Source organism: Eschrichtius robustus, chromosome 2, assembly GCF_028021215.1.
Source record: "Eschrichtius robustus isolate mEscRob2 chromosome 2, mEscRob2.pri, whole genome shotgun sequence".
Taxonomy (NCBI): Eukaryota; Metazoa; Chordata; class Mammalia; order Artiodactyla; family Eschrichtiidae; genus Eschrichtius; species Eschrichtius robustus.
The window spans coordinates 169688444-169700993 of NC_090825.1; the positions used below are offsets into that span (position 1 = coordinate 169688444).

Below are 12550 nucleotides of genomic sequence, written 5' to 3' on the forward strand. Positions count from 1 at the left end.
TGAATGTAGGGAAACATCTGTGCCTGTGTGAGGGTGCACTGTGTGTCTGGAGTGGCCACATATGACAGCGTTCCCATGGAGCCTGAGCCCGTGTGGTGGCGTGTGGCCATGTGTTACCGGGACTACGTGTCTGGCAGGATCCTCATGTGACGGCACATCTAGGGGCCGTATCTGTAACTGTGAGTGCCACTCTGATGTGGGGTACTAGTCCCTGTCATATGGGTGTGTCTGGCTATGACCATGACTGGGTCACTGGGTGGCTGTGGGTGTATCTGTGGGTGTCACTGTGCTCATGAGGGTGTCTTGCAGTGTCTGGGGGAGGGTCCCCGAAGACTGGGACCCTGTGTCAATGATGTCTTGTCAGCTGGTGTGTGAAGATGTGTAGGAAAGAGGTGTGCATTCTGAGAGTGTCGAACCAGGGAAGGCGTGTGGTCCAAAAGGGGGTCGAGAAGGGACCAAGGTGGGTGGGACCAGAGGCGCTCAGAGCATTTCCTTCATTTCTTCCCTAGGTATCTCTGAACCTCGTTCTCACTGGGTTTCTCTATGGCAGTGTCTCTTCCCACCTCTCAGCATCTCTGACTTTGTCTGCGGGTCCTGGTCCTCTGCCTCATCCTGTTGCCAGGCACAGTGTGCTCCATGGGTATTGGCTGGCTGGTCCTGTCTCCCACTCCAGCCCTTCATCTTCCATCTCGATCTCCGACTCTGCCTCCCTTTGGCCCTTTCTCTCTGTCCTTCCTTATTTGTGCGTTTCTCTTGCAGGTCTCTCCCATCTCTCTTTCTCCATCTCTGTCTCTCTCTCGGCTTCAAAGTGTCTTTGCCCATCTACAGCTCTGTCTGTCTCTCTCCATCTCTTGTCTCTCCCCGTCTCTATCTCTCCCAGTCTCTGCCGGCTCGAGTGGGTCCGGGTGGGTCCGGGACAGCCCGGCCCGGGCGCCGCTGCGAACAATGCCCCATTCACGCGGCCAGTCAGCGCCATGGCAACGCGCCCGCCCCGCCCTCCCCGCGTGCGGGCCGCTCGTGCCAAGAGGATGCCATGGTTACGTCAGGCGCGTGCCCGCCCCGCGCGCTCGTGAAGGGGCCGGGCCAGCAGGGGGCGCTCCGCGGTACCCTCTGCCTGGAGTCAGGCGAGGCCATGCTCCTTCAAGGGGCCTTCAGCCACTCATTGCCTCAGTGTCCCCTTCTGTAAAACATCAGGGATGGGCAGAGTGAGATCCTGTGTGCTTCTGTGTGTGTGTGTTTTCATGCCTGTGTGTGATGGTGAGTGCCTGTGTAGTTTGGGTGTGATGGTGTATCTGTGTGTTTGTGGTCTTTTGACTGTGTGCCCTTGTGTTTGTATGCCTGGGGTGTGTGTGTGTGTGTGTGTGTGTGTCGGTGGTTTGGGTGTGATTATGTGCTTGTGAATTCGTGTGACAGTGTGTGTGTCCGTGTTTGCATGCCTGAGGGGTGGCTGTGAGAGAGACAGAGAGAGATGGTGGGTGTCTGTGGTTTGGGTGTGATTATGTGTTTGTGACTATGGGTTCATGTGATAGTGTGTGTGCCTGTGTTTGCATGCCTGGTGTGTGTGTGTGTGTGTGATGGTGGATGGCCCCGTCGTTGGGTGTGGTTGTGAGTTTGTGTGACGGTTGTTTGTGGGTCTGGGGGTCCGTGTTCACAAACTCATATGTGCCTATGTGTGTACTGGGTATAGGTTCCAAGGACTGCCAGGGCTTGGCTGAGCCCCCCCTCACCTGAGGGCCTCCTGGCGCAGAAGGGGGTGCCCAGCTGCCTGGGACCTCCGACTCCCCACAGGTTCAGGAGAGCCCCAGCTGATGAATATTCATGAGGCAGAGGGGCTGGCACCCACCGCCTACAGCTGCGCGTCTATTAGCCCCCCTACTCTCCAGGCACCAACTGCAGTGGGGAGAGGGGGGTAGCAGCGTGGGCCTCTCCCCGTCTCCATGACTTGGGGGGCTGGAGGGCTTCCTAGTGACTACTGTGGGGGTCATGTCAGTGTGCCTGGCTGCTTGTTGGGATGGCTAAGGGACTGTCTCAACGTTGTGACAGGCATTGGGGAGAATGACTGTTGTGTGACAGGATGTCCTTGTCACTGTGGTGTGGCTGTCCCCCACTGTTTCTTTGTAGCTCTGTCCGGGGACTCTAGGCAGTGCGAGATGTGTGCCTGTCACCTGCAACAGTGAGACGCTGAGTACATGTCATCAGAACGTCTGTGAGCAGTTCTGCAGTGGCCTGTACCTGCTGGCTACCTGCTCTGTGACAATCAGGGTGTGTTGTCGCGTTATTGGAGCAACTGGTTGGGTTCAAACTTTGCTCGAGGGGCAGCTGTGCACCACACCCTGGGGATGAAGTGCTCAGATCTGCTTCCCCTCCTTGTGACCTAGTGGGGCAGTGACTCCGTGTGGCCACGTGGCTAACACAGCTGAAGGGGCACCCGGACCAGGTATGTGAGTGTGCCCCTGCTGGTCAGACACTGATACAGTGTGAGGGTCAGTGTGTCAGGGTAAGTGTGAGGATGTGTGAGACAGTGTGGTTGAAGGCATGTGTGACCAGAATCCTTGAGGCTGTGATGGTATTTCTGTGTGTGACAGGATGGCTGGGGGTGTGACAGGCAGGGTTGCTGGTTGAAGGTGTGACAATGTGGCTCTGTGTGTGGTTGAAGGTGTGACAGCATGTGTGACAGTGTGACTGAAGATGAGACAGTGTGGCTGTGTGTGGCTGTGTGATTGAAGGTGTGATGGTGACACTATGTGTGTGACAGTGAGTGTGTGATGACATGAGCCAAGGGGCTATGACTGCCCCGCCCCCACCCCAAGGCTGCACAGGGAGCCCGGCTACACTGTCACACACAGCTACACTGTCACATCCTCAGCAATGCTGTCACATACAGCCGTGGTGTCTTACCTTTGTGCTGGATCGAGAGGCCTTGTGACATGGGAGTGGCAGCTGCTCAGCCTGAGGACACATGTGGGCCTGAGACAGGGGATACCTGGAGATCCAGTGCCAGCCGGGGCTCTGCCTTGCTGCTCTGTCTTCCCTCTGCAGGCTGGGTTGGGGAGTGGCCTCCAGATGCGGTGGGGATGGGGGTGAGGGGGGCTCCTCTGGTCTGGGGGACTCCAGCTTGGGCCCTGGTATGTGGCTGGGTGGCCCCTGATGCTCAGCCAGGGACACAGTGTGGCCGGCCTCACCCCCCTGATACCCACACCCTGGTCGGCAGGGTGGTGGCAGCACACAGAGGCCCCATTCAGGAGCCAGGGCCAGGTTTCCAGGACGGGTGGGGTGGGTCTCCAGCCGGCTGCAAATGAAATGTTTCCCCAGCTCCTTCCCTTGCCTCCAGATGAGCGTTAGCCACAGGAAGCCCTGCCGCCTGCCTGTCCTTGGCGCTAGCCGTGCTGTGCTGCTGGGGCACGTGTGAGTGTGTCTGTGGCACCTTGTGCACAGCTGAGGGCTGGCCTGAGTATCCCCATTTGTGATTTGGGGATGCCTGTGTGTGTCTTTGGGTGTCAGTGTGTGATCAGTTGTGACAATGGATGATCCTGTGTGTCTGTGTATATGTGATCTGTATATCTTTGTGTCACCCTGCGTGTGCCACATCTATGGATGATTTTGAGAACATCTGTGTACGTGACTCAAAAGGTCTGTAAAACTTTGTGTAATTGTGTGACTTTATGTGGCCTCGTGTGTATCCGTGTAACTGGACTCAGCATATGATTCTGGGAGTCTGTATAACTGGGTTTGTCTTTGTGAGTCAGTGTAAATCTGAGTCTCTATGGGGGAGGTCTAAGTGATGGTGAAGGTCTTTGTGTGTGACTGGAGTGTTATTGGTGTCACTCTGTGGGTGGCTCTGGGGAGATCTGTGTGGGATTCTCTCTGCAGCCGTGTGCTTGTGTGTCTGTGTACTAAGGGTGTGCGACAGCATTTCTGGGTGATCCTGTGTCTGTGTGTGATTACGGCATTTTACATGACTGCCCAGAGGAGGAGGAGGGTCTGTATCTTTGTGTGTCTGAGCATGCCTGTGTGTGTCTTTGTGATTCTGTGTGCACGTGACTGTAGGAGTCTGGTGTGTGTGGCATGGACGCAGGTGCCTGGCCAGGTGTGCCTTGACAGTGGGGCTGTAACTCCTCACTCCCCACTACAGGTTCCCAGCCCAGGGAGGGGGCAGCGAGCACAAGGCTAGGACCCCAGCCTGGGCACAGACCATGTCCTCCAGGCTGGGCAGGAGAGGCGTAAGGCCCTCTTGGGGAGTGGGGATCCCCAGTCCTGCCAGGAGGGCCTAGAGCACCCCTCCCCGACCCTGGCAGCACCCTCAGCCTGGCTCTTGACTTATCTTGTGTACCAGATGTTCATCCTCCTCTGCGGAGAGGCCTGCCCACCTGCCCCGGAGCCCAGCAATGCCTGGCCCCACCTTTGGTGGCCCAGGACTTGGCTGCTGGAACCCAGATGTTTTGGTACCACCTCCTACTGCCCCCAGCATCCTGGCTGGGTAATGCCATGGGCCTGGTGCCCACTCCTCCCTCCTCCTCCCCCCGCACACCTGCATTGTAAGAACACACCTGCTGCCAGCCGCAGCCAGGTGGGCAGCCCCGGCAGGGAGGAATGTGGGAGATTCCAGCTGTGGCATCCCAGCTGTACACAGCCCCCCCCCCCCCCCCGGCAACACCCTTCTCCCCTGTGATTTCTTGAAGGCCAGGTGTGGTCCTAAGACCTGGGCTCTGGGCTCTGGGGGAGGGGGAGGGGGGAGGGGGAGGGGGAGGGGGGCCCCCGGGTGTCCTCCAGAGCAACCCTTCAGCCTCTCTGTAAAAATCCTCCCAGCTGGCAGCTGTGGAGGGGGGAGCAGAGTGGATGTGGATGTGTGTGCATGGTGTGGGGGGTGTTTGTTGTGGGTATGGGGGTGGTCTGAGCAACGTGGAGAGAATTCTGAGTGCGGATATGTTCATGAATATGGGGAAAATGTTTTGTTTGTGGGAACATGGATGGATGTGCGAGTGTGTAAGGAAGAGAGAGGGTGTGTGTGTGCACACAGGGAGGGTGTTGTGGTGTGAGGGTGTGTGAATGGAAGGATGGGTGTTGTGTGTGTGTGGATGGATGTTGTGTCTGTGTGTATGAATGGAATGTGTGTGTGAAGTGGGTATGGGATGCTGGTTCAAGCAGAGCCCAGGCTTGGCGCCAGAGGCGGGACCGGGAGGGTGAGGAGGGAGTGGGCAGACCCCAGCCCTAGGGGCTGGCACGGATAGTGGAACAGGGCTGGGAGGACAGGCCGGCAGGTGGGGAGAGGACTGGGCCAAAGTTGATGGGACTTCTGAGGGGTTACCCCTTCATGGCTGTTTGCAGAGGGGCAAGGAGGGTCCACCTGTCTCTCGAGGTCTCCCCAATCCCCCAGTTACACTAAAGATCCCAGACACCCCAAACCCTTCAACCATTCCTCCCCCCTTCCCCAAACCTTTCCTATTGCCCCCCCTCCAGCCCCCCACAGGCCCACACTGCTCCAATGTCCCCTTCACCCAGGCCCCGTAACCCCCCAGATTTATCCTCTGCTCCTTCCCTCAGCCATCCAAGCCCCACCTTGGCACCCCAAACCTCTCCTGGGCATACATATCCCCAGTTCCTTCTACCAGACATTCCAGCCTCTCCTGGGCCTCCTCAAAGGCCCCCAGACCCATCCCTGTCCCCCCGCAACTTCCTGCTTCCCTCCCCTCCCTATTCTCCCCCCCTTAACCTCACATCCCTTTTCTGAGCCATCCAAGCCCCCAGCCCCTTGATCCCCAAATCCCCTTCCTGCCCCTCCCCTCAGTCCCACATATCCTCCAGTGCCCTCCTGCAGCCCCTCCTCCATCCCCCCATGTAACCCCGCCCCTTCTCCTCGGCACCCGCCCCCCCTCCGGTGCCTCCTCCCACACGCCCTCGGACTGCAGCGGTGGAGGCTTCGGCCGGGAGGCAGCAGCGGCGGCCCTGAAACTTTAAACGGTGTTAAAAGTTTCTGTTTACGAGAAGCCCTTGAATTTTTAAGGACGTATCGATTCCCTCTGCCACGGCCTTTCATCGGCAGCGGCTGCGATGCAGAGGGGGAAGGCTGGGTCGGATCGGCGGGATCCCAGGACAGAGCCCCCCACGTACGGCAATGACAGACACACATGTACCCAGGCACATCCTCAGGCACACAGAGACCTCCCTCCCTGACACACATGCGCACACACACACCTAGTCACACACACCAACACAGCCTGATACACAGACCCATATCTCTGAAAAGACACAGAGCCCCGCTCCCTGACACACACAGTCACCTGTGTACACATACTCTGGTACACACAGATCTTCATCACTGCCCCAGACTCACAGGGACCCAACAGAGAGAAACACATTCCTAGTGACACCCATTAACACTTTCAGCCACACAGACCCTGATTACAGACAGACCCCCTAGGTCACACACACTCTGGGACGCGTAGAGAGACCCACATCCCTGCCACACATACACAAGCTTGTTACGTACACTGACACTTGCTGACAGAAAGAGCCTCACAGCTGATGCACACACTGTGGTCAGCTCAATACACACACACACATATTCACCTAGGCACCCTTGTCACCCCACTTCCTGTCAAAGACCAGACACTGCGAAGGTGACCTCTACACCTAACTCCCACTAGAATGTCAGCACCCCCCATCGCAGGGTCTTTTGTCTTGTTCCCTACTATGTCCCCAGTGCTAGGCACAGAGCCTGGCAGACACTCACCCTCTGACTCACACACACCCCAGGTACACAGCCAGACCCGCATCACTGCTACACCACACTGGCCCATTCAAAGAGACTCCTAGACGGACATACACTGACCTGCACCTCCTTTCCCCCAGAGGACACCCGGACCCACCCAGACTCCCAAGAACACAACTCTGGCCACCCTGCTTCAAAGATGCAATGTGACCAGGAACACATCCCCTCAGGCATATTTTCACATGGACATACACACACGCCTGGGCATCAACACCCCTCCAACAGACAATGCATAGCTGAGAACTGCCACAGCTTCTTGCCTCAGGAGGGTGAGAAAGTGCTGGCTGCACCTGGCAGCAGGAGGGAGATTTGCCTCAGCAGGAGCTGCCTGGGGGCTGCAGGCACCACCTCCCCGCCCACCCTGGGGGTCACTTAAGGGCTCCCCTTGCCCCCATGCCAGGGTCCTCAGCACAAATCTTTCCCCCCATTCCTCTTTGCTCTGGAAATGGGGGACCAGGGGCCTGCATGAGGGGAATGGAGGGGGTGTGAATACATGTACCTGAGACCTCAATGCCCATTTCTGTCCCTGATGGTTGGGCTGTGTGGTCCTTGCTAGATTTGTGTGTGTGTCCATGATCAGGGCCAAGTACAAGTGTGTGTGTGTGTGTGTGTGTGTGTGTGTGTGTGTTGGGAGTGGGGCGTGGGAGGGGCCTGGGTGTATGTGTGTGATACCTGTGTACATCTGGGCATCAGGTGTGTGGTATGTGTTCCTGTGTGCTGTTGTCTCTGCCAGTGTCACTTTGTATCAGGGTCAGTGCTTTCCCTGTGTTTGGCATGTATGTCCTGGTGTCTGATGGTTTGTGTTTGTGTGACAGTGCATTAGTGCATCTGTTTTGGTGCAGCTTTGTGCGTGTGTTGTATGTGCATTTGGGTGTCTATGTACAGGAGTTGTGTGCCTGGAGTGTGTGAGGATGTGGTTGTGTGATCATGCCAGTGTCAATGTGTCAGCATGAATCTGTATATGTCAGCATGCACTGGTGTGTGTCTTGGTGTGTATCAGTGTGTGTCTGTGTGAGGCCCATATTGGAGTGTGTCCACCTGTATCTGGGAGTCTAAACGTGGTTTGTTGTTGAAATGCATATGTGTGGGTATCATGTGATGGTGGGCCCTGTGTGCATGTCAGTGTGTGGGTTGTGGGTTGCTTTCCTAGTCTTGGTGGGGGGGTGTCGGTGCATGTGTGTGGGTTGTGTGCCTATGCTGTGTGCGCGTAGGTGACTGCGAGTGCTTTGTTGGAATGTGGAACGTGTGGCAATGCGTTCTGTACGTGACATGTATGGAGGGCTCCGAACCTCACTGCGTGTCAGCGTGTGTCTGCTTTGGAACGCGGGCCAGCACGTGTCGGAGTGGCCGTGTTGGCGTGCGCCCCCGCGCGCGCGTGTCTGAGTGTGTGTGTGTGCATGTGTGCGTGCATATGTGTGTGTTGTGTGTGTGTGTGTGCGCGCCGGCCGTCGCTCCCCCGCCCTGCCCGCCCCTCCCCGCGCCCCTCCTCCCGCCCGCGCCGCCCGCCCGCTCCCTCTCCCCGGAGTGCGCCGCTTCCAAACTTTGTCTAAACTTTCACTTTCACAGCGCGGCGGCGGCGGCGGCGGCGGCGGCGGCGGGCGAGGGTGACCGGCCGAGCGGCGGCGGCATGGAGTAGACGCGCGGCGGCGGCTGCGGCGGCGGACGCGAGAGGCAGCGGCGAGCGCGGCGGCGGCGGCGGCCCCGGAGCCGGCGGGGCCGAGCCTGCGAGCGGCGAGCGCGGAGCGGCGCCGGGCCGAGCGCGGGGCCGCGGGCCGGGCGGGCGCAGCGCGGCGGAGGCCGGAGGAACCGAGCCAGAGCCGGAGCCCGAGCGCGGCCGCCGCCTGCCGGGCCTCCCCTCGCCGCGGTCGGCCGCCGCGCTCCCGCCCGGGAGCCCAGCTATGTACTCCCCGTACTGCCTCACCCAGGTACCGGCCGCCGCCCCCGCGCGACCCGGGAGGGGAGCGGGCGCAGGAGGCCGGCCGGCGGCGCGGGCGGGAGGGCGGAGGGGGCGCGCGGCGGCTGGGGGGAGTGAGTCCGCGGGCGGCCGAGGGGTGCAAGCCGTGCGGTGGGGAGTCCGGCCACGCGTGCGGGCGCCCCCGTGCGCGTGCGACCCTGGCCAGGAGGCAGACTCCTGTCGGGGGTTCCGGGGGCTGCCGGCTGCGTGCGTGGCGCTGCCCCTGTAGCGCGGAGCGGGAGTGCGTGTTTGTGTGTGTGTGTCTGTGTGTGCGCGCGCGCGCGCTCGACTGGGGTGCAGTGGGCAGCGGGACTCCCGCCGACCTGTGGGCGACTGTGGCGTGCACCCGGACAGCGTGGCCGCTGGCAGTGTTTGCGGGATGACAGAGTGGCAGGGGGTGGTCCCGAGGGCGCAGTGCGGGGACTGGGTCTGGCGGCGCTCCCTGGGGCGGGCGCAGCGGTTCCCGAGGGTGGCAGCGGCCGGCGTGCGTGGTGGTGGCCCCTGCGTGCCGCCGGGGTGCCCCGGGCGGGCCGAGCAGCCCGGGCGTCTCCCCAAAGTCTTTGTTCAGGCCTCACATGGGAGCGGGGCTAAGAAAATGGCGGGGCTCCCAAATTTCTGTGGGGCAGGGGAGGGGAGGAAGGGGAGGGAGGGGCGGGCGGGCTGCCAGCCCTGGCCGCGCCTCTTCGCCGACCCTGGACGCCGCAGCCGCGGCCCCCCCCCCCAAAAAAAAAAAAAAAAAACTTTCCTCGGCGCAAACTTTCCGGCCCCAACGACCCCGGCTGCCGCGCGGTGGACCAGGCGGGTTTGGGGAATCCCGTCCCGCTGCCCGGAGGCGGGAGGGGCTGGCGGGAGCCGCGGACACTGCCGACAGTGCTGGGGCCACGCCGCCGGGTCAGCCGCGGGCGCTGTGCCGACCTTGGCGCGCTGCGAAAGCGCGTCCCGCCTCCAGCGAAGTTCCCTGCACTGCGCTCGGCAGGCGGCAAAGGCCCGGGGGATGCCTGCCCTGCCACCCCACCCTCTCCGGTGGTGGCTCCTGGCTCTGAGAGGGCACAGAAGCTGCCCAGAGCCCCACAGCAGCCCTGGTAGCGCTGTCTGCTGGGCCACGCTATAGCTGGCATCCCAGACTCCGCAGAGGCGACACCTGGGGGCTTCCTAGCCCTGCCTGCCAGCAGGGCCTGCGTTTGTAGGGGGGAGTCTCTAGGCCAGGCCTGGGTCCCTCTGCCAGTCTGAGCCTTGCCAGCTGTGTGCCAAGTGTGCCCAGGCTGGGAGTGGGAGTCCATGGGAATATGGCTGCTATGTGGGTGTGGTATTGGCGAGGGGCTAGAGGGTATGTCAGGGGTGTGTGTCAGCCCCCCCACGTAACAAACAGAATGCCCACACCACACTCTTGTATCCACAGATGCAAGTGTGTGTGTGAGTCAATCTCGGGGGTCTGCTTGTGGCCTTGTGGATCAGCTGTGGGCAGCCCTGTGTGTATGGACATGTGTGTGGCCCAGGGTGAGGGTCTTCCTGTATAGGATGTGAGTATGTGTTGGTGAGGTGCACATGCACACGTATGTATCACGGTGTGCATGCAGGTGTGAGCAGGCACTCTGGCCACTATGACAGTGTGGGGGACCCTCATATCTGTGCCTCTGACTGGCCGGCCACCCCATCTTGGGCCCCCACACGACGACCCTACCCACCTAGCTGGGTCTGAGCTGTGGCTGCCTTTGGTGCCACATTTGCTTGGCCGGTGTGGCTGGTATTCGGGGCCTAGTGGGACCAAGACCTCATGCTTGAGCGGCCCCTGGCCCACCAGCCGCCAGCTCGGCTCCCTGGCCTACCCTCCTCCTCGGCCTGGGTGAGAACTTGGCTCTTCAGATGTCACAGACCCTGGGAAAGAAAATGCTAGCTGATCCACTGGTGACAAGACTAGGGAGAGGCTGGGGCAGCCCCCAGACTCAGGGTGATGGCCGGGGCTTGGCTCTCTGACACCTTCGAAGGGAGCAAGGGCTCAGCTCTGTGTCACAGGCCTGAGTATGCCGGGGCGTAGAGGGAGAGAAGGGGGCACGGACTCGCTAGATTGAGCCCCTCAGCTCTGGGTAGGCGGCTGCTGTTGGCTGGTCAGCAGGGTCCAGCCTGCCCCTCCTGACGGCCACATTTCTGGGAGCTAGTCTGTTTTTATAAATCTTTCTGCTTCCATAGTTTGCTCGCCAGTTTCTGTCTTTTCCTCTATCTCTGTCTCTCTCTGCCCCTTTTCCATCCGTCTCTCTGTCCTATATCTTTGACTGTCCTTGTCTTTCCCTGTCTCTGATTCTGGTTCTGGCCCCATCTCTGCTCCCCCCCTCCCCCTGAGTCTCGGACTCTGTCTCTTCTCTGGCCTCTGTGTGTGTGTGTGTGTGGTGTGTGTGTGTGTGTGTCTCTCTCTTTCTCTCTCTCTTCTTTTTTTCAAACCAGAATTGGCTTCGATTTTAAAGTCAATAAATGATTGAGCAGGAACGAGCTTGGAGCAGCGGGGCCCTGGTGGGGAAAGGCACTGTGGGCGAGGGGGAAGGGCGGGTGTGGGGGGAAATCTCCTTCTGGAAAAAGCATCGAAATCCAGGGCGGCTGGGCGGGGTGCTTGCTGGAGCTGCTTGAGCCCACTGCAGCCATGGGCCTGAGTCCTCGGTGGAGGGGAAAGGGGTGGATGGATGGCCCCGCACCCCTAACAAACAGCGGCACACAGGATGTGGACACACACATACACCACCGCTGCCGCCAAGATGAGGACATGAACGACATGTGTATGCTGATGTCCAGACACAGCAAGTTCGGCCATGGACAGACGAACTTAGGGACACAGGAAACGGTGGACCTGTGTTCTCTCCCCACCGGCACACACACACGAACCCCTTGAGATGGGATATGTATATCGACATAAACGCACGGAGACACAGCGATACCATCCAGACACATTCGAATACAGGCTGACTCAAGTGTGTGTTCACCCCCACACTTACACAGACCCAAGGGCACATACCTTTACACAAGACACAAGGCTGTTGGCTTACCTGGGTGTGTATACAGACACGCATGTTCGCCGACATTCCCTGCCACACGGCCCCACGGGAGCAGCGGAATGTTCACGTACCCTTGTTTCCACGCAGCCACATACACACTCCTTCAGGGGAGGGGGATGGACTGGGGCCTCCCTGATGCCCCCCCCAGCTCTCTCCCTGGGTCTCTGTGGCCACCCCTCTGTCCCTGTGAAGCTGTTTCTCCCTGTCCCGGCACCAGCATGGGGCCTCCTTTACGTGGCGCATTTTCTGTCTGCTCTGGCCCTGCCTGCTTTATGTCCAGTGCTGGGGTGGGAGGTGTGTGTGGCCACGAGCTGGGACAGAGTAGGCCATGCCTGGGGTTAGGTTGAGCTTGGACAGACTGAGCTCAGAGCCGAGGGCTCTGCTGAGTTAACATGGGGGCAAGAGGCTCCCCTCTCTCTGGGGGCTGGAGCCAGGGGTCCTGGCCCAGCCAAGAATGTCTTGTGTGGCCTCAAGGGCTCCCAGGTGGAGCTGTGGGAGCAGAGGTTGAGCGTTAGACTTTGCAAATAAGACAGCTCAGAGTTTGAGCTCCAGCTCTGCATCTTACATTCTGTGACCTGAAACACAGGATTTTCTTGGTCTGTAACATGGGCAATAAAAAAAATAAATAAATAAAAATTAAAAAAACAAAATAGACACTAATAGTACCTACCTCTCATGCTGTGATTAGGCTCAGTGTCATGCCTGGCACATAGCATGTGCTCAAGAAAAGGAATGACGTGTCATTTCGGTTATCATCATTAGGCCAGCCCCGGGCCCTCCCAGCTG

At 59.6% G+C, this 12550-nt stretch overlaps 1 protein-coding gene across 4 annotated transcripts in view; it reads left to right on the forward strand.

Moving 5' to 3' along the window:
• The first annotated feature begins 8541 nt into the window (after window positions 1–8541).
• The window catches only part of NFIX (nuclear factor I X), a 98225-nt gene continuing 94216 nt past the window's right edge, over window positions 8542–12550 (forward strand). For 2 of the 4 annotated variants that reach the window (XM_068536862.1, XM_068536864.1), the window contains exon 1: window positions 8542–8694. In XM_068536862.1, coding sequence (XP_068392963.1) covers window positions 8668–8694 — 27 coding nt within the window. In that variant the 5' untranslated portion in view covers window positions 8542–8667. The remainder of the gene's footprint in view (window positions 8695–12550) is intronic. The other 2 variants (XM_068536865.1, XM_068536866.1) reach the window with 1 other exon arrangement.